Source organism: Rana temporaria, chromosome 11 (assembly GCF_905171775.1).
Source record: "Rana temporaria chromosome 11, aRanTem1.1, whole genome shotgun sequence".
In the NCBI taxonomy this organism is placed as follows: domain Eukaryota; kingdom Metazoa; phylum Chordata; class Amphibia; order Anura; family Ranidae; genus Rana; species Rana temporaria.
This window is the reverse complement of record NC_053499.1, coordinates 54639653-54666802: the sequence shown is the minus strand read 5'-3', so window position 1 is coordinate 54666802 and position 27150 is coordinate 54639653. Positions and strand designations below refer to the sequence as shown.

General features: G+C 42.8%; 1 protein-coding gene across 1 annotated transcript in view; it reads right to left on the bottom strand.

The window, feature by feature from the left end:
* The window catches only part of SLC25A22 (solute carrier family 25 member 22), a 126205-nt gene that overhangs the window by 13058 nt on the left and 85997 nt on the right, over positions 1-27150 (bottom strand). Inside the window, exons 6-7 of the mRNA XM_040328532.1 lie at positions 12242-12360; positions 4918-5074 (exon numbers count right to left, since the gene is read on the bottom strand). Coding sequence (XP_040184466.1) covers positions 4918-5074; positions 12242-12360 — 276 coding nt within the window. The remainder of the gene's footprint in view (positions 1-4917; positions 5075-12241; positions 12361-27150) is intronic.

Below are 27150 nucleotides of genomic sequence, written 5' to 3'. Positions count from 1 at the left end.
CTCCATAGAATGTATTACACTCCCTAGAGCAGTGGTTCTCAACCTTTCTAGTGCCATGACCCCTTGGTAAAATATCCCAAGTTGTGGGGACCCCTAACAGTACAATTATTTTGTAGCATCAGTTGTCAGCACCCAAGGCAAGACAAGTTATTTGCGCCCCCCGAGTCCCCTTCCACTCGTACAGTATTAAAACCCCTTATGGTAAATTTTAGGATGTACCACTCTTTCTCTTTGTTCTTCTTTCTTTTCCTTTTAGCTCTCTATCCTAATTTCTTTTTTCTTTCCCCACCCCTCTCTCTTGCCATCTCTTGTTCTTTCTCTTATTTTTTCTCTCCCTTTTTCTTTGTTCCTTCCCTGAAAAAAAAATCACATGTACTATACATAAGTATTCACAGACTTTGCTCAAAACTTTGTTGAAGCACCTTAGCCATCGATTACAGCCTCAAGTCTTTTTGAGTATGATGCTACAAGCTTGGCACACCTATTTTTGGGCAGTTCATCCCATTTTTCTTTGCAGGACCTCTTAAGATCCATCAGGTTGGATGGGGAGTGTCTGTGCACAGCCATTTTCAGATCTCTCCAGAGATGTTTAATCAGGTTCAAGTCTGGGCTCTAGCTGGGCCACTTAAGGGCATTCACAGAGTTGCCCCATAGCCACTCCTTTGTTATCTTGGCTGTGTGCTTAGGGTCATTGTCCTGTTGGAAGATGAGCCTTCACCTCAGTCTGAGGTCCAGAGCGCTCTGGAGCAGGTTTTCATCAAGGATGTCTCTGTACATCTTTCTCTTGACCCTGACTAGTCTCCCAGTTCCTGCGGAACATCCTAACAGCATGATGCTGCCACCACCATGCTTCACTGTTGGAATGCTATTAGCCAGGTGATTAGCAGTGCATGCTTTCCTCCAGCAATGAGGCTTGCCATTCAGGCCAAAGAATTCAATCTTTGTTTCATCATACCAGAGAATTTTGTTTCTCCTTGGCCCGAGAGTCCTTCAGGTACCTTTTGGAAAACTTAAGGCGGGCTGTCTCGTGCCTTTAACTGAGGAGTGGTATCCATCTGGCCACTCTACCATACAGGCTTTATTAGTGGAGTGCTGCAGAGATGGTTGTTCTTCCACAGGTTTAATGTTGATAAATGTAAAGTTATGCACTTGGGGGCTAAGAATATTCATGCATCATACATACTAGGGGGAGTACAATTGGGGGATTCAGTGGTAGAGAAGAATCTGGGGGTTTTGGTAGATCATAAGCTCAAAAATAGCACGCAATGCCAAGCTGCGGTTTCCAAAGCGAGCAAAGTCCATTCCAGAGAGAGAGATATAATTTTGCCCCTGTACAATTCATTGGTAAGACCTCATCTGGAATATGCAGTTCAGTTTTTGGCACCAGTTCATAAAAAGGATATCTAGGAACTGTAGAACTGCTGAAAGTGCAGAGAAGGGCAACCAAACTGATAAGAGGCATGGAGGAAGTTAATATATTCTCTCTTGAGAAGAGGAGATTAAAAATGTACAAATATATAAGTGGTCCATATAGTGAACTTGGTGTGGAGTTATTCACTTTAAGGTCATCACAGAGGACAAAGCTGGCAATCTTTACGTCTAGAGGAAAGAAGATTTAATCTCCAAGTACGGAAAATAATTCTTCACAGTAAGAGCTGTGAAAATGTGTAATAGACTCCCTCCAGAGGTGGTTCTGAACAGCTCAGAAGATTGCCTAAAAAAAAGCCTTGATTCTTTCCTAAATTTACATAATATAATATAAATGGGTACTATAATTTATAGGTAAAATTGATCCAGGGAAAATCCGATTGCCTCTCGGAGGATCAGGAAGGAATTTTATTTTATTTTTTTGCTTTCCATGGATGTCCTCTCTGGGAAGCAGGGGGGGAAAGAGATAGGTATGATTGATGTATATGTTTAATGTAGATCATAAGGCAGCAAGGGATGTATAAGAACAGGTAGGACTGTTACCGTGGCTGTATTATTGTTTGTGTATTATGTGTTGTATTATTTTGTTTTATAATAAAAGGGAAAAGAAAAAAGGAAGGAATTTTTTCCTCTGCTGTAGCAAATTGGATCATGCTTTGCTGTGTTTTTTTTGCCTTCCTCTGGATCAACTGTGGTTATGGGATTGTGTATATGGGATTGTATTATTATTTTTTGGTTGAACTGGATGGACTTGTGTCTTTTTTCAACCTGACCAACTATGGAACTATTGAAAAACAAAAATGATATATGGCAATTGTGATTCACAGTGATATAACAAAATGCCATTCACTTTGGATTTACAGCCACATAGCAATGCTAGAATGTGAGGGTGAGGCAACTGTGATTACCAGGTAAAATTAAATTTAAAATCCTGAAAAAAGGAAAACAAATGTAGTTACCGCATCCATGGGCTGGTAAGCTGCAATGTATAAAATGTTTGGCTTTTGGTTTACAACAGTGTTTCTCAACCAGGGTGCCCTTTGGGTTTTCACGGGGTGCCTCAAGCACGAGACCCTGTTTGCCCTGGGTCAGAGATGGATGGCAGGACTCTGCGGTGATGAGGGACTCTGAAGTTATAGGAAGACGCTAATATGATGAGGGCTTTTATGGGGGTACGCTGATGTGATGAGGGTCTTTCATGTATAGGAGGTACTCTGACATGAAAAGGCGGCCTCTAGCTCTGTGATGTGGAGATTCTGCGGTAATGGGCCTCTGATGTATAGGGAGAACATTATTTTGATGTGGGGATTTACATGTGGGGGGACCTCTGATGTGATAGATTCCCATTGATAAGTATCATTTATGTTTTTTTATATTTTAGACTGGTTGCCTTGACATTTTGCATACTTTTAAAGGGTGTAGCAAACAAAAAATGTTTGAGAAACACTGGTTTAGATACTCTTTAACACATGTTTTTTTCTCTCAGGTATTCTGTCTAAAGCTTTTTCTTTTTCTGTCAGCAACTCAGCACAATGATTCAAGGTTCACAAAATAGTCCACCTATAAGGGTTTCATATCCAATTGCTATGCTATGTTGCTAAATCTCTTCCTACCGAGTGCCCCTTTCAAGGCGGTGGCTCGGTGGGAGCGGGACGTGGGCGCGTTTGAGGATGAGCGGTGGGAGGAAGCCTTGCAGGCGGTCCCCACGTGTTCCCTGAACGTGGCACACAGACTATCGCAGCTCTATATTCTCCTAAGGGTCCACTACACACCAGCCAGATTAGCGCGTATGGGACTGAGGGTAGACCCCTGCTGCACTAGGTGCAGCAGGGACCATGGGGATCTCATCCACCTACTGTGGCGTTGCCCGAAACTCCACCTGTACTGGACAAAGGTTGTAGACACTATTAATAGGGCCTTCCAGATACAGGTTCCCCTGGAGCCCAAGATTTGTCTACTGGGGATAACTGAGGGCCTCCTAGTGGAGGATATCCCTAGATAGACTATTGGTAGAGCCTTGTTTTAGTGTTTGATATACAGTAGGTTTCATCTTTGGGGCACAGATGCTGATTTATTTACACATTTCATTTTTTAGTGGTATTCCACCATTAATTAAACAGCTCTGGCAGTAAATGGGTTAATGGTATGCTTAGGCAAAGTATAGTAGTTTGTCAAGCTTAATGCTGCATTTCCAAAAAAAGCTAAAGGCCTTAAAATGCTTTGATGATCTTTGCTACGAAATGACAGGTGCATTATAAAATTTTTACGACTATGGTGCAATTTTGTTGTCTGACTTTGAAAGTCTTTCTATTCATCGAGAAAAGATGCTGGTGCAGGCAGTCTGGCAGGATGACATGGCACATAATTGCAGGCATGGTCCAGCTATTCTGTATTGGCAGTCAGCAAAGCTATTCTGTTCTTTATATAGAACGCTGCAATTTTATCTGTATCCATCAGTTATACCGCGTACACACGTTCGGTTTGTCTGATGAAAATGGTCTGATGGACCGCTTTCATCAGACTAAACCGATCGTGTGTGGGCCCCATCGGTTATTTATCCATCGGTTAAAAAATTAGGAACTTTTTTTAAAATTATCTGATGGATAAAAAACCTATAGAAAAAAACGTTCGTCTGTAGGCACGTCCATCGGTTAAAAATCCACGCATGCTCAGAATCAAGTCGACGCATGCTTGGAAGCATTGAACTTCATTTTTCTCAGCACGTCGTTGTGTTTTACGTCACCGCGTTCTGACACGATCGTTTTTTTAACTGATGGTGTGTAGGCATGACTGATCATCAGTCAGCTTCATCGGATAACTGATGGAAAAATCCATCAGACCGTTTTCATTGGATGGACCGATCGTGTGTAAAGGGCATAGGAGTGCTCTGTATCCAAGACAATCTATTGTCACTAATCTGAGCCTGGTTGATGGCTTTCTGTTAACATACATACTGTAGATACCGTATTTATCGGTGTATATCGCGCACTATTTTCCCCTTAAAATAAGGGGAAAATCGTGGGTGCGCGATATACGCCGATAGCCGCTTCCGACATATACCGAGTGCAGTATACTCGGGTACATTCGGCCAGTTAAGCCGAGTCTTGCCGAATGTACCCGAGTGTACTGCACTCGGTATATGTCGGCGGCGGCGTTCGAACTGAGCGCGGGAAGTGGGGACTCGACTTGAGGCGCGCGCTGGAGAAGCCGGGAGGACACCATCGAGGCCGCAGACGGACGCCGGACAGGACGATGGACGCTGGGAAGACACCAAAACTGTAAGTAATAAAATCATATAACATTTTTTTTTTTACAGGAATTTCAGGGGCAACTTTAGGGGTGCGCGGTATACGCGGGAGCGCGTTATACCGCAATAAATACGGTACATTCCAGATAATACAAACAATAGCTGATTTACCTTTATCCATCCAAATATAAAATATATTCCTGAATATGTGCACAACAAAGCTCAATTGGTGTTCTAGTCACCTTAATAGAGTCGCTCCCAGACCTTTGTACAATCCGGCTATCCCTTTACTTCTCAGTAGTTCCCGGGAGATGGCTATGGCGGTGGGTCGAGCGAAGCTGGCCTCTGCTGCGCCACTGCTTGCTCCCCCCTGGCTGGCCATGAGCTTCCTTTGAGCCTCTGTTAAAACACAAGAAATAAAATGTTACTCTATGTAGTAGTTACAACCGTCTATACCAAATGTATTTATTTTATCATTATATAGATGCTAAAGGGAGTCCTTATTGTTGGTTTATTCAGCTGGCTGAGGGCTCATCTGAGTTTGAAGAAGGAAATATAAATGAATCTCAATGCAAACAAAGTAATGAAGTGTAAGCTTTTTCCACATTATATTAATAAAAGTCTGATTATGTAATGAGCCCACAATAAAATAGGTAAGTTATTTTGCACAATAATATATTATCACCACAATGAGTGTATGTGATATAAAAAAAGAATTAAACAAAGTATAGTCCCAAAGAATATCTAGTCCATGTGGTTCTCCATATTCAAACTATCTCCAATATACATTCTTTTCGTCTGGCTTATTATGTGCTCACAGAACTCTCACCTTGAAAACATAAATAACCAGCATCAAGTTATATGGGATCCTTTAGCTCTCATGAGGATTGTCCCCTGATGAAATCACGTGCTGTGACATAACGCGTAGGGAGTGGCCAGAGACTGACGTGGATGTACACCGGAAGTGAAGTGAGAAGGCGCACAAATGCCTCGTTTTTGCCTTTATGCGATTTTGATTGTTTTTGATGTAAGAGTCCATTTACTTTTAATAAACACCCCAGTATTTGAACTTATCACACTATGGGAGGCATTTATTTTCCTTTTCTCCCTTGATTCTTGTTCCTACTGGAGCCAAAATATCCTTGATAGCTGTTTGCTCCTGATATTTGGAATTCGGATGTTTGGTGACCTGGTGGGTCATAGAAAGACGCAAAGTTCCCAGTAAAGATCGTGGGGTGGAATCTTATGAGAGCTAAAGGGTCCCATATAACGTTATGCTGGTTATTTATGTTTTAAAGATGAGAGTTCTGTGAGCACATAATAAGCCGGATGAAAATAATGTATATTGGAGATAGTTTGAATATGAAGAACCACATGGATTAGATATTCTTTGGGACTATACTTTTTTTTATTCTATTTTACTATCACATACATTCATTGTGGTGATAATATATTATTGCGTAAAATCACTTAACTAATTTTATCTTGTCTTTATGTGTATTGTGAACACAATTAGGTTTGGCAGGCAGTTTTGATTTTTTGATTATCACTATCTGTTCATATTTTTTTTATAAATGTATTTGGTAGCGCAAAGGACACTTTATTACAATGAGCCCACATTGACCATGTAACCCCTGTTCACCTGCAATGTTTCCACTACCGTGGGCTGAAGCTTATCTAAATTTAATACCCCAGTGTACCATTTCTCGTTGAAATGCAAAATTACATTATGGAAATAAATATGTATTCATTAATGATTTTTAAATGAAAGTAGAAGTTCAGTCTAAAATTAACTAACTCGCAATCTACCGGCAGCCACATTTTAAGACTAATCTTTTTAACCCAGTAAAGCTAAAATCCCTATAAATACATTTTCTGCAGGGATTTCCCACATTGAGCTGTCAGCGGCAGCTTCTCTGTGGAGGCGTGTGCAAGAGAGGCAGCTGACAGCGGAAGCTACATAGTAAGTCTATGGGTGATGTCACTTCCCAGCCATTTTTGGCTGTCTGTCCTGCACACAGCATCCGCCGCTGGAGACCGGACCGGAGCGTCTTCAGAAAACGTATATATAGCAATTTTATGCTTTACAGGGTTAGATAAATTAGTCTTAGAGCCCATACATACGATCTGACTTTTTGACAACAAACCTCAGAAGGACCTGTTTTTGCAGACAATCCGACCGTGTGTATGCTCCATCGGACAAACTTTTTCGCCTTTTCATCGGACAAATGTTTGCTGTGTGAACAGACAAACTTTCCGGCATCAAATGTCCTACGTCGGCTAATCCGATCATGTGTACACAAGTTAATCGGACTAAAGTCCAAAGTACAAACACGTATGCTCAGAACCAATGCTAAAGATCAAACAACAATAGCAGAAGTTTCCCAAAGGGTGGCGGTAAGAAGCAGAAAAACCACGTAGTACGTCTATTACGAATGTGGCTGTCAGTAGATTTAGAGTTCGTTTTAGGCTGAACTTCTATTATAAGTTATTAAATTATTGCATAAATAAACATTATAGGACAAGTTTGGGTACAGCACAAGCTTATGTGTACAACAGATGGCTTAAGAACAAATTAAAAGGCTGTCACTGTGAAGTTATTATTGATATACTATTATTGATATACTACTGTGCATAGAGTTGTGTAAGCTGAAATCCAGGCAAACAGATTACCACAAAGTTAAAGTACACATGTTTACTGTATTATACGCCAAATAATTTGTAATTCTATCTATCCAGTTTTGTGATTCATATGGCTCTTCCAGAGAGTGCAGCCGGAAGGGTAACAGTTTCTTTATTAGAGTTAAGGAATACAGTGGTGAATCAGTTACCTACCTTATCGCACCTTGCTGACTGGACAATGAAGGAGCAGCAAGTCATCAGCTCTGCTGACTCTGCACTCTTCTCCTGTCTGCATGTTCCCTTTCAGTATGTGTGCATATGCAACAGTGACTGACTGGCCCATAGTTCTGTGTCTCCCTCCCTTGTGCAGGTAAGGACAGCAGGATAATGTCAAAATGTAATTACATTCAGGGACTTATACCAGTAATATGTAAAAATACATTGTAAATTGTATGTATAATGAGCAGTGTTTATTTATATCTGTCTGGAGTTCAGATGTAAGGCCTTGTACACACGAGCAGACATGTCCGATGAAAACGGTCCGCGGACCGTTTTCATCGGACATGTCTGCTGGGATCTTTTGGTCTGATGTGTGTACACACCATCAGACCAAAATCCCAGCGGACAGAGAACGCCGTGACGTAGAAGACACCGACGTTCTCTGACACGGGAGTTCAATGCTTCCACGCATGCGTCGAATCAATTCGACGCATGCGCGGGATTTCGGGCCAGCGGACATGTCCGATGAGTCGTACTAACCATCCGACATGCCCGACGGACAGGCTTCCAGCTGACAAGTTTCTTAGCATGCTAAGAAACTTTTGTCCGCTGGAAACCTGTCCGCTAGGCCGGAAAACTGTCCGGTAGGCTCTACACACGGTCGGACATGTCCGCGGACATGTCCGCGGACATGTTCGGTCGTGTGTACAAGGCCTAAGAGTTATTGCACATGTAAAACTCAGCATATCCAAGCATTCCAAACAACTTTGTAATATAACCTATGAACCCTGCCTTTTCATTCACTACTCTTTGGGCCCAGACCAGTGTAAACCTTAAATTGCATGCCTTTTGGGCATACAGTGGGGCATGGTGCTTTCTTTGGTGAATAAAAATAAGGCCTGGTGCTAGTGGAGCCTGGCTCTATTATTAGCTAGTTTGGGCGCTATTACTTGGTAAATCTACTATTTGAATTAGTCTCACCACCACTTTAGAGATGGTTCCTCACTTTGGGTCTGCTTTAGCCTACTCCATTCTCATTTTTCCTTTCTCTGGTGCGCTGCCTTTGGACATTGTTTTACTGCCTTTGGACAGCAAGTAGCATCTTTTAATCTGTTGATTGGTTTTGCTACTTTCTCGTTGTAATGGGAGGGCCAGTGGAAACCAGAAGCTCTTAGAAAGTATGAGCCAGAAAATAATGGACATTCAGAATATGTCTTGGATTGCTTTGAAATGGGTCTGTAATGTGTATCCCCAGTATCTCCCAGGATATATGCCATATTAGAATAGTGACACATTCTAATTGTGGCTTGTGCTAATTGACCCTGTAATTGTGTGAAGGTGTATTGATGATAATGTGTCTTGTAAGTTAGTAGACAGCCTAAAGGTCATGTGTCTGAGTCATCCGCTGTAGTTAATTAGCTCATGTAAATTAGGTCAGGTCTCGGAGTCAGTGTGTCTGCTAAGAGATGTATTAAGGATGATGTGTATTGGGGGGGGGGGGCTCGTTAGGTAACCATTGTGTGATGTTGTGGGTGGAGTTGGGTCATTGTTCATTTGGTTACTGCAGTATCCTAAATTGTATAAAGGAGTTTGTATTTCTCAATAAAGTGTCAGACCTGCTGGAAACCTAACAACAGAGCTGTGTCTCGTTATTAGGAAGAGTTATTATTATGGGTCTTGTTCGCCTAACTGTGGTGTGTCGGTAGCTGCCTTGTGTTCGGAAAGGGAATATCCTAAACGGCTTTAGAGTTGAAAATATATTTATTGGTATTTTAACAAATAAAACAAATAACATGAAGTGTTACAATCGAAGAACAGTCATAAATGTGCAGGGGTAAAGAGTCAGCCCAATGGCTATCACCCACAGCAGGACTCCTACCAACGTGTAACATAATAAACACAATAATGACTTCAACATAAGACTATAACTAGATGTAACCACACGGGCCCCATCGTAATAGGTATAATTGCAACCAGGGTTTCTAGTAGGAGAACAAAAAAAAAAAAAAGACAAACAGGACAAAAACCGAAACAAAATTGGGGAATCAAGGATCTAGGGTATTAGAGTGTAGGAAACGAAAGGGGTAGAGAGACGAGAGAAGAAGGGGGAGAGGGAGGAAGAAGAAGAAAGGAAAAGAAGAGAAAAAAAAGGGAAAGGCTAGGGAGTGATCAGAGTAAAGCGTTCGAGTCGCTGACAGTACAATCGGAGGAGATAATATAGGAAGAGCGGGGAAAGAGAGACCCAACCTGACCCAGGGCACTGAAATATAAAGTAGCGATCATGTCTGGGATGACAACATGTTCAGCAGCATGTCATCCTAAACGGCTTTAACCCCTTTCGCATTTGGGGTGCCGTTACACTCGCCATCTTAAGGTTTACTAAAGAAGCGATCAATCGCGAAATGCCTTGGGTCCAGTTCATATATCACACAGACACAGAGCCTCCACATACTGAAGATTATTATTTTGTCTCAACCTAGTTATTTTGTGCATGAGTACATTATGACTCTACACATGGTTCTGGTCTGTTGGGAAGAACAATTATAGGGTGGAACCTGTGCCCTTAATGGACTATCATCAGGCATATGATTGATTCTTGATTTTAGAGTGATTTTATCTTTTTGTACACACAAAAATATAATTTTTTATTCCATATTTGTGGTTGTGAATTTATTCCTGAAACATAGCACTGTCAAAAATTCCACCTTTCTTTTTTCTGTTTGTTGATATTTTCCAGCTTGTGATGTGGTGCAACTCAGACCTCACTGCATTCATGTAAAATTATTGGTCAGTTTACCTTCAGCTTGTCTGTAACCTGTAATATAACTGCAGGCAAGAACTGAGATCAAGAAAGGCATCTGCTTGAATGTATGTTTTCACTGCCAGGTGCCATAAGTAATGGTTTCTATGCTGCAGAATATTCATGCAGTCATTGGGATCACAAACTGCTAGACACAAGCAGCTCCTGCATACATTTAACTACATGTCAAATCGTGTGGGTGACAGCAAGGAAGGTATCATGGAATTTCACTGGATGTAAAATCTGTCATCCAAAATGCACCGGCAATAAGTACATGTAATTTGTGAATGGACATGACTTAGCTAAACCCCAGCAGGGGTTTTATCCTTGTAGGAGTTTGTGATCTCCTGTGACTGCACAAGTGCATTGCAGCATACAATTATTCATGACTCCTGGCAGTGAAGACATTGAAGTTCCATTTACTAAAGGAGTAAAGAATGTCCACTTTGCAACATGGATGCTCACCTAATCTAGTAAAATAACTGAAGCTGTGTTTACTTTGAAAACAGGATTTTTACTTGCATATGACAAGTTTATTGAAGAGAACACAGCTTCACCTTATTCACTAAGTCAATATAACATTCACTAATCCTTTATTAAATGCTAAGTGAACAGCCCATTGATCAAACAAAATCAAAAGTGAAACACATGTTTTCCTTACTCTTCCTCCTTATCTGCAGTTAGGCTCGGTTCACACTAGCCCGAATCCAAAGTCGCACGAGAGTTTACACTCTGTGGCACTGAAGTTGTATCAAAGCCGGACCAAAGCAATGCAGGAACCTTTTCTAAAGTCAGACATTATCATTTAAGACGGCTCTCATAGGGAAAGATTGAATTTCACATGTCATCCGACCTGTGGTCCAAAGAAGGATCTTATGTCGCATCAGTGTGAACCGAGCCTTATGCCGCGTACACGCGATCGGTTCGTCTGATGAAAACGGTCTGATGGACCGTTTTAATCAGACGAACCCATCCTGTGTGGGCCCCATCAGTTTTTTCCCATTAGTGAAAAAACTTAGAACCTGTTTTAAAATTATCTGATGGTTAAAAAACCGATAGAAAATAACGATCGTCTGTGGGGAAATCCATCGGTTAAAAATCAACGCATGCTCAGAAGCATTGAACTTCAGAAGCATTTTTCTCAGCACGTCGTTGTGTTTTACGTCACTGCGTTCCGACACAAGCGTTTTTTTAACTGATGGTGTGTAGGCAAGACTGATGAAAGTCAGCTTCATTGGACATCTGATGAAAAAATCCTTTAGACCGTTTTCATCGGATGAACCGATCGTGTGTACGCGGCATTACAGTGCAGACAGACATACTTAATGTAAACCTTCAAAGTTTACTCTTGCCTTGACTTGTAATGGCAGATTCCATTAACTTCCCTTACTCAAGACACAACAGAAAGTGAGAGGAAATCTTTTCAAATTGGGGGTAAATCCCTTCATAGTCAGTTGGCATTGGGTAAAATTATCCTTATTGGAAAACTTACTTGCATTTCCTTTAGTTTAGGTTCTAGTGACAATAGTCACCTGGACAAAAAGGGAGGGTGACTCTCCCCTATAAGGACACGGACAGCAATATAAACCCAACAGAGGTTCAAACACTCTCAGGCCCCGTACACACGACCAAGTTTCTCTGCAGAATTCAGCCAGAAACTCGATCGGAGCCGTATTCTGCCGAGAAACCCGGTCATGTGTACACTTTTGGCTGAGGAAACCGACGAGGATCTCGTCGGGCCAAATAGAGAACATGTTCTCTATTTCCTCGTTAGTCAATGAGGAAACTTGGCTCGCCGAGATCCTCGGCGGCTTCACAAGGAACTCGACGAGAAAAACGATGTGTTTTGCTCGTCGAGTTTCTCGGACGTGTGTACGGGGCCTCAGACTCTAAAGTAATACAAATCTGTATCTTATCCAAATTACCTAATCTTCCTGCATCCTGCAGCTGGATCTTCAGCATCTCCATAGGGGTGGTAACAATTACTTGGCATGTCCCAGCACCACAGCCAGCCAGCATCTCCTTCAGCAGAGTCAACTTCTTCCTGCATAGAAAACAATAAGTAAAATCACAACCATCCATATTCTTTCTGATAGGAACTTTAGGGGCCTATTCACATAGATTTTTTCTAAAAATGCATTTCAAGTAGAAAAAACATTCTCTTTTATCGAACTAGTTCACATCCATACAGTTGAGCGTGAAAAGGCCCATGCATACCTTCCTCTGTGCATTACCACGTGTGCCGAAACACAGAGAGCCCAAAACATTGAAATTGATTTACCAAAGAAGTACTGCATTTTTTTTTTTTTCAATCAAGTTTAATTTTATTATGAAAAGTAGATGGTACATCAGATGTTATACATTAGATAAATATCAATATATTGTGATATAGAAATACATATATTAATAGTACATTTCATTCTAACAATACTTCCAATGAAGGGATTACTCTATAGTCAGAGGTATAAAAAAACAAAATTAAAGAAACAATCCCCTGTTTTTGTAAATCAATCCATCGGAGGTCTAATAATTATACTTATACGTTATACTCCAAACCAACACCCAATATAATTCGAAGTCATGGCAATCTATAGTATTTGTCAAATCATAAGTAGTACTAATTGGCCCCTTAAGAATAATTAAATTCTATACCTCCCACCCCTAATCCTTCAAACACATTAGAGTCGAGTCGTTTCAACCAATGTATACTTTCCCATTAATTCATTTCATCCCCCATTGCCAAAACATTTTCATATTGAGAATTTGAAGGGATAAAATGAAAAGACAAAGATTGAATAAACAACCATAAACTTTGTCAAACTGATATTTCCGGATTATTTAAAAAAATATTCTGACATCAGAAAATATCGTCAAACAACCATATCTAGAAAATGTCTGAGGAAATGAATCCACCTCCAATATAGAAGTACTGCATTTTTAACTTAGACCAGTGAAGCCTTGTTCTTTTTTCAAACATTCAGTCCCACAAAGGCACAGCTACTCCTTTCTAAGGTTAGGGGTACACTGGCTATATTTAATCACAGAAACTGCAGATTATTGGACAATTTTCAAGAGACTGGTCTCATTAATCTTGCAGTATAATCTACATCAAAGTCTGTGGAGGAGGAAATGTTAATTACTAACACTTTCTACTATGCAATTAAACTGCAGAATTACGCGTTTGTGGGAGATCGATTACTTAATAGTTTGGCTGCAAATCTCTTGTGTAGCAGATCTTATTAATGTTACACAAAGGAAAGGCTACAGAGGCCATTAAATCTTTGCCACTTAACGATTTAACCACTTTTTTGAAGTCACCTCATTTGTAGCATGCTGATATCAACATGTATCTAATGAGCTGGTTGTCAAGTGTTTCAATCTCTCAGTAGCAAGGGTCACAGCTATGATGAACAGTCAAATCATTAGCAGCTCACTGATTTCAGCATGCTGCAAGAGAGGTAACTGCCAATCCCATAGCTCCCAACTGTCCCTGATTTCAAGGAACTGGCCCTGATTTCAAGGGACTGGCCCTAATTTCAAGGGACTGTCCCCGATTTAAAGCAATGTCCCTCTGTCCTTCTTTCATCTCCATTTGTCCCTCATTTTGGTCTGATTTATATAGTTGTATATAAAACACACTTTTCAGCTTTCAAAAAAGTGTTTCCCAGTGCTAAACCTTTAATCCAATTTATAAATTGCTGCATCTGTAAATTTTAAAGGCCAAAATAAAGGAATAGTAGTGGTAAAAAAAAGGCCCTTGTGGGTTTAACTAATCTTTTTTAAGGTAATTCTCCTTTAAGGGGGCGTGGCAGGGTAGGTGTCCCTCATTCCCATCATAAAAAGTTGGGAGGTATGCAATCCTAGCAAGTGATTAAAAATCGCCCATGTAGCCCTAGTCTAGGTAGCTCAGCTGTGCTACTAAAATCTTGTGAGATCGATCTCTTTGGATCGTATTGCTTCTGTTGTAAGCTATTACACAGGAGATTTCCCACAATTCTGCAAATTAACCAAAATCTTACTCTCCTCTATTCTTTTCCTTAACCCAGAATATATGCAGGCGATTGATTGCTCAATATTTGCTCATTAAGGAAATTCTAATTTAAGCCTCGTACACACGATCAGATTTTCGGACGACCGTTCATCCGTTTTTTGTTGCATGCTATGTCAAAATTGATTAGGTTACTCACCATACGAAAATTCTCGTACGACAGAAGTGACGTAATCTGTTGAATAGTTTTGTATGTTTTCTTTGGTTTCTGAGCATGTGTAGTCTGATGAAAAATCGGAATCGGCTGTCAAAAGCACCATACTAATGATCCGCAAATCGGCAGATCAATCATCAGACAAAATTTTACTTCCAATTTTTGTATCGTGTGTACGGACGGGCCTTAACTATTCAACTCTTCCACCCCTTCCCCAAGGTCCCCTCCCCAGGGTACCCAGATGTAATTTATGTATTATTATTTTTTTCTAACAAGTCTTCAGGCTAGTCAAGTGACATGCAGGGCCCTCTTCTTCCTCACATCTTCCATGGTACTAGGTGGACCTCAATGAATGCTTCGATGATGACAGCGCTGCTCTCCACATCACTACACTGAATGCATGAGTGCAGAACCCATTCGCACCAGTACATGTGCTAGAACGCTGATGTGCAGTAGGAAGACAGCGGTGCCCATGCTGGTGCATCACTCTTTTTATTATATTTTTTAAGTGATCGTGCCTTTTATTAAAATGTTCATATTCTTGATATGTGCTTGCTGTACCATGTATGCAAAAATATCCTGTTCTCTTTGTATTGTTTCTGTTATGTGAAATCCCTGGTGTTCTTGCTTTCCTATTAAACACTGAACACACAAAGCACCGTGTTCAGTTCTCTAGCTATGATGGGAACTCAGGGCCAGATCCTCAGCCAGCGGTGCAAATTTAGTTTGTCCTAACTTATGTGATTTAAGTTACGTTGCCCTAAGTTGGTGTCGTAAGTGCCGTATCCACAGCGCATTTGCGTCTAAATGTGCGCCAGCGTAACTTAAATTCAGAGGCGTAAGGCGGGGTTTTTGCAAGTGGGAAGGAAGTGGGCGTGCTTCATTGTAATGAGCCGTGACCCCATGCAAATGAGGCGCCGGCCCTACTGCGCATGCGCGCACGAATCGGGACCTCACTGGGCATGTGCAGAACTTATCTCGGCGCAATCAGTGAGATAGGTAAAAGGCCAAGTGTACTTAGTTTGAGGATCGCCCTGTGTCTAAAAAGCACCACACACACACACTTCCCTTGCTAAAGTATATCCCATTGTTCCCCTTCCATGAGCAATTTGCTTCTGCTCTGTTTGTTTGTGTGTTGGTAAGTTGTGTTTGTGAGAAAAGTGTTTGAGGAGTTGGAGAGTCTAGTTGTTGTTTGTGTTTGAGAAGTGTATTTATTTAATTTGTTTGTTATTGTTTTTGCTGATTGTTTTTTGGTGTTTGTTTTTTGGTGTTTGTTTTTTGTTTGTTTGTTGGTGCGTGTTTCTTTTTGAATTACTATTAGCTGTGTCCTTGTGTGTTTAGATTTTCTTGATTTTTTTGTGGTATAGATTTTTGTCAGGTTTTTGGGTGTGTATTGTCGATTGTTTGTCGGGTGTGTTTGTTGTTGCTGGGTGGTGTATGAGATGCCCCCTAAACGCAGGAAGCTTAATTTCACCCTGGGAGAGAAGCAAATTCTTGCTCGGGGCATTGTGAAATATGGGCGATTTCTGCATGGCCCTGAGAGCCAGAACACCACCCCGGCCAGGAGGAGGCAGCTTCTTAAAAAGATAACGGACCAGATCAATGCGGCGGGGGGGGGGGGAGACTAGGACCCCCGCTGGCATACAGAAAAAAATAAACGATCTGAGAAGCGTCGTCCGGACTAAGATGGCAAGGATCGACGCCCATACCAGGGGCACTGGAGGAGGGGGACCCTGCCCAGTCAGACTGACGGAGGAGGAATGGGCAGTGGCCCAGTGTTTCCACCCACAGCAGGTGGTGGGCCTGCCTGGCTATACGTCAGATGTTCCTAGGAGGACAGGTATGTTTTTTGGTTTATTCTCTGTTGATTAGCATGTGTGGGTGGGGGAAGGGAAGATGTGCCAAGTGTGTGGTTCCTCAAACATGTGATTGTTTTGTGTCCTCCACAGATGGCCAGGAGGTTACACGCCAGGAGGTTCCACGCCAGGAGGTTGGAGGCCAGGAGGTTCCACGCCAGGAGGTTGGAGGCCAGGAGGTTGCAGGCCCATCGGGCCAGGCTGCAGCACCACCCCCAAGACAGGCAGATGATGAGTCCCAAGAAGGGCAGGATTCCCCAGGGGAGGGGATTGGCCAAACCTACACTCATGAGGAGGTTGAGGGGGAGGAGGTTGAGGTTGAGTGGGAGGAGGATGATGAGGGGGAGGAGGAGGAAAATATGCAGATTGGCCGGGAAGTCCTCCTGGCCACTGATATGATGACCTTTGAGTCTTCCCCTGAGACTACCCCTGAGGCTGGCACCAGTCAGGCCACCATCAGGGGTAGCCCCTCCCACTTCTCCCCCAACAGGCCTCCAGTCACCAGGGTCACTCTCTCCCCTCCTCCAGGCCCGCAAGATTCAGCGGCAGCCAGGGGGACAACCCAGGAGACCGTGGCTGTGGGCGAGCGTCTGTCGGCCAGTGTGGTGAAGGACAATGCCCGGCAGACCCGCATTCTTGGAAAAATTTTGGAAAAACTGACGCAGATGGAGCACAGCCATGGTGAAATGATGGAGGCACTCGGTGATGTGGCCACCAACTCAACGGCGGTCATAACATGTTTGAATGACATACAGACCGCCACAACGCGCGTGGCCCATGAGCTGAGTGCCCTGACCCAGGCTGTGCAGGACAATACAAGGTCTGGCCAGGCCAATGCGGCTGCCCTCACTGCCTGTCTCACTCGCATTGCAGGGGCCATGGAGGGCAGGCCAGCAGGGGCGGCTCCTCCTTCCCCAGCTCAACCCCCCCAGGAGGCTCCTCCTTCCCCAGCTCAACCCCCCCAGGAGGCTCCTCCTTCCCCAGCTCAACCCCCCCAGGAGGCTCCTCCTTCCCCAGCTCAACCCCCCCAGGAGGCTCCTCCTTCCCCAGCTCAACACCCCCCCAATGGACATCCTCCGCGACGGCGTGGCCGTGGCCGTGGCCGTGCCCCTGCTCGTGCCCGTGCCCCTGCCCAGCCAAGGCGTAGCAATCGCCGCCGCTAAAAAATTTGCTGGGATACTTGTTTTTTTTTGTTTATGCATTTTTTTTTTTTTTAATTTTGTCTTCTGTACTTATGATTTGGTTTATGTGTGTGAATGATGTGTGAATGTGGGGGGGTGGCATTCCTAAGAAATTAAGGTTGTCACCCTCAGTTTTGGTGGAGAAGGGATCCCCAGGACCAGGGAGAAGGGCAATCCCAGGTTCCTGAATGGTGTATGAATGCACAGTGACATAATTGGAGCCGTGGCGTGGCGTTACTGCTCCCAAGTCCCAAGGGGGGGGGGGGGACTTGGATCTAATCCAATTCGATGTGCATGTGATGTGTCTGTGCAAGGAACCACAGTGGTGTGCATTCATGCATTATCATTGTGACTTTATTGATGTGCATTTACAGTGAAAAAATACATACTTATTGTGACATTAATCATGTACATTTACTGGGAAAAAATGCCTTCTGCAAGGCGTCTCCTAGCTGTTGTGCCCTCAGCAGACCGGGTAGAGTTGGTTGGGATAGTATTGCCTGGGTCAGGGGTCAGGTCATTACATAAGTCAATATGCAGTCCCCTTCTGAGGGCAAAGTTATGGAGTATGCAACATGCCCCAATTATTTGACACACAAAGTCAGGGGAATACAGCAGGGTACCCCCAGACTTATCCAGGCATCTGAAGCGGGACTTCAGAAGCCCAAAGGTCCGTTCAACCACTCCCCGGGTTCGTATGTGCGCCTGGTTGTAGCGTTGCTCTCCTGGGGTTTGGGGGTTCCTGAATGGGGTCATTAGATGAGGTCCCAAGGCATATCCAGAGTCACCTGTAAGGGAAAAGACAGGAGGATATTAGTCATGCATGTGCCCCTTGTGATGTCAGCATCATGGGGGGGACATACCTGACACACGTCACTCACCAATCAGCCAGCTGTCTCCATACATGTTCTGGTCAAAATCTCTTGAGATCTGTGTCTGCCGGTAAATGTAACTATCATGGCAGGATCCAGGAAATTTAGCACAGACATGCCAGATGAGGCCATGGGCATCAACGATGACTTGCACATTAATGGAATGCCAGCCTTTACGATTCCGGAACATGTGCTCATTATCATGGGGTGGTTGTAGTGCCACATGGGTACAATCAATGGCCCCGATGGTGCGTGGAAATCTGGCAAGGTTGTAAAAGTCGGTCATTGACTTTAAACGCTGATCCTCCTGGGTGGGTTTCTGAAACTGATTTCCCATGCGCAGCAGGATTGCAGGGACCACTTGGTGCACACACCTGCTGATGGAGGATTGTGCCATCCCAGCCACGCCTCCACTTGTGCGTTGGAATGAGCCAGTGGCCAGAAAATGCAAAGTGGCCAGTACTTTGGTGAGTGGCTGCAGGGCATGGGAGCGTTGGGTTGGGCTGGTAATATCATCCTGAAGTATTGATGTTAATTCCAGGATGGCCTCACGGGTAAATCTGTAGGTGCGGTAAACTTCACAAGCAGGCATGCCAAACAAATCTTGCCGTGGGCGGTAGACCCTCTCCTGTGCCCTCATCCTCCTCCTCTGTGCCCTCCTCCTTCTTTGTGTCTCTATATCAACTAATGCAGCTAGTATCATTGCTGGTCCTGGCATTTTGGCAGAGAGATTTCAGTCCTGAACGTTTGTGTGCTGAGCTCTTCCTGAATGGTGTTGCTTCAGCAGACATTCAGACGGCATGTGTAAAATTAGGGCTGCTTTTATAATGTGTAAAATCCCACCAAAAAACTAACAGGTGCGCACAGGGCGTAATCTACGGCGCACACACTTAATTCTGTGGATCGCCCTATCTCCCTCATTTGCATCTTTGCCTATCAAATAAAGCGGCGTGCCTAGCGTAATTTGCGCACGAGAATGCGCCGGCGTAATATTTTTAGGTAGGACGGAAAAGCCCGAATTTCAGGCGCTTCTCGTTTTGAGGATCGGGCGCAAAGATACACGCCGTGTAAATTTAGAAAAATCGAGTTAAGTCGGCGTATCTCTTTTGTGGATCTGGCCCTCAGTGTGCTCTCCTCCAATGATCATATTTGTCCTGACACCCCCCCCCCCCCACTGCACAGCCATTTACTGGGAAGCTTAGTCTGCTGCTGCTTCTCCTACCCCAGCTCTAAGGCCGCGTACACACGATTGGTCAAACCGATCGTGTGTGGGCCCCATCGGTCAGTTATCCTTCGGTCAAAAAAATTATTAACCGATAGGTCAAAACCGATTGTTAGTATGCAAAAGCATCGGTTAAAAACCTGCGCATGCTCAGAATCAAGTCGACGCGTGTTTGGAAGCATTGAACTTTGTTTTTTTCAGCACGTCGTTGTGTTTTACGTCACCATGTTCTGACACAATCGTTTTTTTAACCGATGGTGTGTAGGCGCGACGGACCATCAGTCAGGTTCATTGGTTAACCTATGACAACGGTCCTTCGGACCGTTCTCATCGGATGGAATGATCGTGTGTACGCGGCCTTATTCAGTTGAGAACAGAGGGAATGTGATCACTTATAAAAAAAGGGAAAAAAGGTATTTATAAGTTTTTTGTTTTTTAATTTATACAAAAATGTTTTGCCTTTTTAGTTCTATTTTAAACTGAATGGGTTGTTTCACAAGGTGATTGTTTACATTACTTTAAGTTCCATCGTGATTTACAACTGTGAATTTTGCTACGCCATGCTGCATTGAAAAAAGTACTGCATGTCTTATTTTTTTCAGTGCACACCACTGCAATGGGGAGTTGTGAACTGACCTAGCAAAAGACAAGACTTTTTTTTGTCTTGCAGTGGGACTGTGTTAAACAAGGAGGAAATCTAATGTCAGAAAGCATTTACTCCATGTAGGGGATGGAAATGAATATTGTAGGCAGAGATTTTCTAATTTTTACTTTAAAAACAATTAGCCCAGAATGAGGCTTTAACAACAGCCATTTGAACCCTAGCCTAAATTCCCTGAACATAATTGTTTTTTTGAAGTGAACACAACTTTAGTAGACAGAATGGATCAGAGAGAATAGAAGGTCATGATGTGCAAATACTGAGTGCTTTTTGGAGTTTTGTACCCTTTTGAAAATGTTTTAATTGGTACAGTAAAACTTAGCGATTCACACCCTCGGCCTCCCCCTATTTATTGAAAATAATTGTACATTGATGTATATGAAATACACCTGACACATAATACACTAATATGTATGAAGCATCATTGGGGGTAAATTCATATAGGTTGTCGTAGACACCTCGTGAATTCTATTGGCCAAGGGTGGAAAAATGTACTTTCAAGGTCAATGGTCTGTGACAGACACATGAATTTTGCAGTGTTGGCCACTGAGATTGGATTGTTCCTACTTGACACACTTTCCTCACTGCGCTCCCTCATTCCCTGGTCACTGCCCCAGTCACACTGACAAGCCCATGGCCAAGGAGTTTTTTTTACTTGTTTAGCACCCTTGATTGGCTACTAGTATTTTAGGTATATTCAGTTCTTTTTGGCTTCTCTGTAATCATTGAAGCAACTGATGACTTCTTTGGGCTGTTTTGGATTTCCAGAACATAGGGGCTGGGCATGTCAAATAGGCAGCCCAATCCCTGGGAGAAGTGGCCCAATAGGTGGCTGGAGAGGCTGCTAAATATTGTGAGTTCCAGAAGAGCAGGGCCTCTCCGTAGAAGTTTTCGAATCTGTTTGCATGGGGGTGGCTACCCCCCCCTTCCCCACCACACCTTGAAAAAGCTCTAAGTCCAGTTGCTGTTCATTGAGGTCCCAGCTGTGGCAGAGCTGGAGGGCCTGCACCCAACATTGTCTTCAACAACAGTGACTTTGCCTGATAGATCCAGTCTGCATAACCTCACTAGAAGTTATCTGGAGGAAGCTCACACACTTACCAGAACCTGGGTCTCATTGATGCCCTGTTAAGCAGTTACAGTGTCCACCTTGCTGTCCGGATACTTTCAGCATACCAGTGCGCCAACTAAAGTGGCTAGCTGAAGATCCAAGGACTCATTCTTCTTCCAAGGGACTGAAGCTACTGGTGCCATACGGGCACGCACACACATACTCAGGGCTCTGTATATTTAGTGTATTTGTGGGAGAGTTGCCACTGAACACTGAATTAGGTACAGTGTTGATAGTTGGGCCTGTGGTGTCAGGGAATACAATAGAGAGGTTTGACATAAGAGAAGGTCATTCCTCTGCTCTCTTCCTGCCTGGAATCATAGAGCCAATTTGAGTAGAAGTAACCAATCTGGTACAAGTTGTCACATTGTGATTTACTGTTGTTGAAAAGTTTGCTTCTGCTTTTGGGGTCATTCACAGTTGTGGAATCCCCTGAAAGCAGCCTGATATAATATATTGAGTTATATTGCTCCTGATCTCAGTTATTCCTCTTCAGTTGATTTACTTGCAATATACTTCTACTGTCTGTTACTTTTCCACAGAAATCTTACAGTAAAGACAATTTCTTCATTTTTTCATTGGTCCTTGCACTTACACTATTGCCAGGTGTGCCAGAGGGTAGGGTGACCAGACATCCCCAGTTTCAGGGGACAGTCCCCTGATTGAGGACACTGTTCCCAGACCAAGTCTGTCCCTGGTTTTGTCCCCTGATTGGATTTAATAGGGGGCAGGGGCAATTTCAAAGACAATCAGTGCAGAATTAAAATAAAAAAATTAGAATTACACCCCCCCACTCCGCCGTGCCTACTAGCATAGGGGGGTTGTATTTTTCCCATTATCTGTGCCCCTTTCTGATGATCATGTGCTGGTCAGAGCGGAGGGAATATTTCTTCAGTTTTCGGGTGCATGCCCATTCAGCTTCGCTTGCATGTTCTTCTGCCTTGGCTCAAATCCTAGTCAGCCGCCTGCCTAACTCCTTGCCTTCCCTGGCGCAGTGATTTTCCTCCGCTCCCCATCCAGTAGTAGCCGGGGCCCGAAGAGTAAGACTTGAGAGGCTGTGAGGTGGGTGGCGATGGGCAAAGAGTCGCTGATTGTTGCCATTACTAGTAAAGAAAAAATATGTCCCTGGATTTCATTTTAAAAATCTGGTCACCTTACCAGAGGGGCTGAGATTGTTCTTGGGGTTGGGAGGCACAGTACGGAACAAAACAAACTCAAGCAGCTCCTACTATACCAGAGTGGGTGTGTGAGATGAAAGAGACTGAATCTATTGAAAAAATGTTCTTTAGAGAGAAGAATAGGCCTGGGTCTTATAAAGTTGCATGGGTCCAATGGGATTATTTTAACTGTAAGAATGAATCACAAACAGTATACCAGAGTATACATGGTCCCACGTTGCCATAGGACTTTTAGTTTACTTATGTCAGTGACCCTTCTAATAGGAAAACTATGTTCTTTAGCATTATCAAACACCACTGTATTATAATTGGTCAATGTATTGTGGTATAATGCATAGGACTTTGATCATTCATAATTAAAGTGATATGTATCACTGATATACAGTAATATATTTTATAATTTTATCCTCTGTGTATTCTATTTTAGATTTCTTCCAAACTGATGTCTGTACAAATGTTTGCAAATGTAAAAGGATAAGTTCACTTTTAGTAACATTAAAAACACACTCACAAAAAAAAACTAAACAAAGTCAGAACAGACTAAACATTGGGACGCTGGTATAGCGGCAACCAGATGTAACCTCAGCGGTGGTGCCTGAAGTGACGTTTGGAGGAGACATAGTGGATAACGGGTGAGACCAAGACTGCGGTTTAATGTTTCTTCTGGCATAATACATCATGCAGGCTGTGTTAATTAATGCTGGATTGTTTTAGTTTTTTGTGAGTGTGTTTTTAATATATATAAAGCCCATTTTAGGTTTCTCACTATTCAAGCCCCTTTTTTACCATATGGATCGTTCCACAGGAGAGGACAGTTAGGCCCGGAAGCTATATTAGATGGAAGTCATCTGTTTAAGCATGTAAAAAGGGAGGCATTGTTGTCCGGTGAGTCCTAGTGTGCTAGGGAGAGGTGTTTGAGCACTGCAGCACTTTTTATTCACAGTAAAGAGATCACAATTTCTTGAGAAGTTTATTTAAAACTGTTGCAAGATGGACTAATCTTTATTTCCCCATTGGAGTGCTTTTCATTCAACGTTTGGCACCTGGTCACTTTGGTTTTTACAGTGGTGCTTATTTGATATAATGCACATTTTATGTTTGCAAAGCCTTTTTTATTGTTATATTGTGTTACATACCTTGGGTATATTGTATTGAAGGCTGCAGCGATGTTGCACATTGTATTTATATTTTTGCCATATTGTATGTCTGTTGCGTTGAGTTGGATGATTATAATTCAATACACTGCAGCCTTAATAACAGATTTCTGGAGGTAGCTCTCCTAATAATTCAGGTAGTTATGGCAGCCACAAATTCTTAAAGACTCACCGCCAGTTCTCAGATCAGAAAATTGGTGGTAATTAAGACCAGCTCTGAGTGAGTTGGCATACAGGGGTACGCCAGTACTCAGAGCCAGCCCTTTCTGTGCTGGGAAGCTGTGATATATGTGACTACTTCCTGCACAGTACTGTATATCCTCCCCATTCAGTGGGAGATTTCCGTGGCCGAAAGCTAAATGTAAATGGTGATAAAGACGATATCATTATCCAAATATGGGCAATGCACAAATTTGGGAAATGACGGGCAGAGCCTGATGGAGAACTGACAGACTAGTTCCTCATCAGGTCTACTTTACTTTTGATTGATAGCGCATATTGGACTGAATAGGAAATGTGGATCAGATCACTGCCGTGTGCTGTCAAAAGTAAACTAGCCTCCCAGGTCCCAATCAGGCTCTGCCCACTCCAGTGCAAAAATTCATGACCATGCGCTTGTCAATGTGATGCTTGCAGCGATCATGGAGGGAGGGCTGTAGGGTGTGTACTGAGGGATGAGGGCCCAGTGAGGGTTCTCCTTCCTCAGTGTAGACATATTTACTGATTCATGAATTTGTCTCTGATAAGTACCTCATAGAATTCGCAAGGGGGTCCATAACACCCTTTATAGATCCCCCCTAATAACTATAGTGTGTTTGATTATGTATTGTGTATGTTCAAACTACCAATTAAGGATCTGATGCCCAGGACAGGCCATCTTTAAGAAAAAAATGGGTCACTCTGTGAAGTGAAGCTTGCATAAAGATGGTCAGCATATCAGAGAAACAGCACATTAACAATACAGCTTTCGGCAGTCTGATTACAGTGCACAGTTGTATGGAATTTATGGGCTGAGTCATTGTGATATTATGTGTGATTCTTACCAAGGACACTGAGCCAGAATCTATTCTCGGCTTGTTTAATTAATGGAACTGCAAACACATATTAGCTAGTTTGCAGCAGGTGGCTGCCCAATCTGTGCTACAGTTCTGTGTTCTATGTCTAATTAGGCTTGTATTATAGGGAAATCAATAAGACAAAACTGGTCTCTGAATTGATGTTCCTGATTGATAACTGGCCATCTCAATTATCACAATTTTGTTTAGCACAAGCTTATTGTGAAAAAAAATAAAAAATAAAAATAACTCCCCAGCAAAGCCACACAATTGATTGCATATTCTAGGCCAGCCTTTCTCAAGTTTTTTTACCTGGAGAAATTCTTCAATTAACTTTCTGGTCTCACAGAAGCCCTGCTGATAATTATATATCTACAGCTCACTGTGTATTAGTGTGGATGGTCAATGGGATTGGGAAGAGTGCTTCTTATAATTGTGGTCATTGAGAAGAATCCCCCCTTCGTACCAATAGTTCAAAAGATCATTGATTCCAGTGTTTAAAGGGTTTGTAAAGGAAATTATTTTTTTATCTTAATAGCTTCCTTTTACCTTAAAGTGGAGGTTCCCCTAAAACAATTATATACCATTCCATCCAGCATACTGCCGACACATACAGTATGCTGCTTTTTTTAATTTTTTTTCGCTGTACATACCATTTTATACCTTTTTCTTTTCTCACTTACTCACGGGGAATAGGCGTTCCTATGAAGAGGCGTAGATGATGTGCAGATAAGGCGCGTCACGCGTTCCGAAAATAGCCGAACTGGGACTCGGCTATATACGGCGCCTGCGCAGTCAGCTCTACACGGCTCCTACTCTATGCGCAGGCGCCGTATAGAGCCGAGTCCCAGTCCGGCTATTTTCGGGATGTGTGACGCCCCTAATCCGCACATCAATCATCTACGCCTCTTCAAAGGAACGCCTATTCTTTTTAACTTGCACAGGATTGGACGGTGTAAGTCAGCAGAGCTTTACCTCATTCACTAAGCTAAGGGAAGCTTCCTTTGCAAACTGAAGTTCAAAAGCTTTTAGTAAATCACACCCGTAGCCTAGAAATATTGTTGTGAATCAGAGAGAGCACTTATTTCTTTAGTTTAAAAATGTAATAAATATGACACCACCATCCTTCTTAAAGCAGTACAAACCTATATGAGGGGCTAGAGCAGAGATAAGCAATTAGCGGACCTCCAGCTGTTGCAAAACTACAAGTCCCAGCATGCCTCGACCTCTGGGTGTCATGCTTGTGACTGTCAGAGTCTTGCTATGCCTCATGGGACTTGTAGTTCTGCAACAGCTGGAGGTCCGCTAATTGCATATCCCTGGGCTAGAGGGTGTATAGGGCAAGGGACAGAGGAAATTATATTTTCTATTATATGATGCATTCTTGGTGCGTTTTCTGAAATGCGGCAATGCAGGACTCCAAAAACGCAAGACATAATAAGGTCTATTAGAAACTGTGGGTAGCCCGCATGAAAACGGCAGGTACGCCTGCGCTGCACCCATGCTGTGGTTTGAAACGGTCCTTACTAAACCTTACAGAAGTGACTGAAGTGTGGTATATGACTGTTGTTTGTCTTTACTGACATTATGGTGACATATTAATAATAATAATAATAATCTCTTTTCAGGTCTCAGTATGGTAACAATTTACCTACTCGGGTCCTCGGATTAAAAAATGTTTAAGAACCCCTGCTTTAGCAAATAAAACCACACTGGAATACAGAACAATGTTAATATAGCTCATATGCATTTCTGAGGAAGGATAGTAATGAATCCTTTTAAATGACTATCTTAAAGTCTACTGTATAGTTCGTTGTGCCCTGCAATACTGCAAACAGGCATCAGGTGGCAAGCTTACATAAGAGCATGTAAGTAGAGCCACGTCTACCGGACTGAATGCTACTATAGGAAAATCCCTCCTGCTATTATTTTCAAGTACACATTTTTTGCTGTTGCCTTGGGTAAATTCATCTCCAGTTCGCCCATGCGTCTGCCTGCTGCCATACAGATTATATGAATGCTTTTCAGCAGAACGCAGCCAACGGTATGTGTTATTTTCAACTGGTAACAGAACAATAAAGAAACTCCCTGCTTGCACAAACACATTGATGTAATGAAGACGAGTCTTCTCTCAATCCATACTAATAATGTGCCTATTCTGTGCTGACAATGAATTCTGAACCTTCTTTCTGCTCATATTAATTCCCTTCTCACATCTAGCAAAGGGCCTTCCACTGTGAATCTTCCACCATTTACTTCACAGAAAAGCATATTTCATCTCCACAGAACGCTTGACAATGAATGTGTCACTTTGTGTGATGAGTTACACTGAACAGATGTAG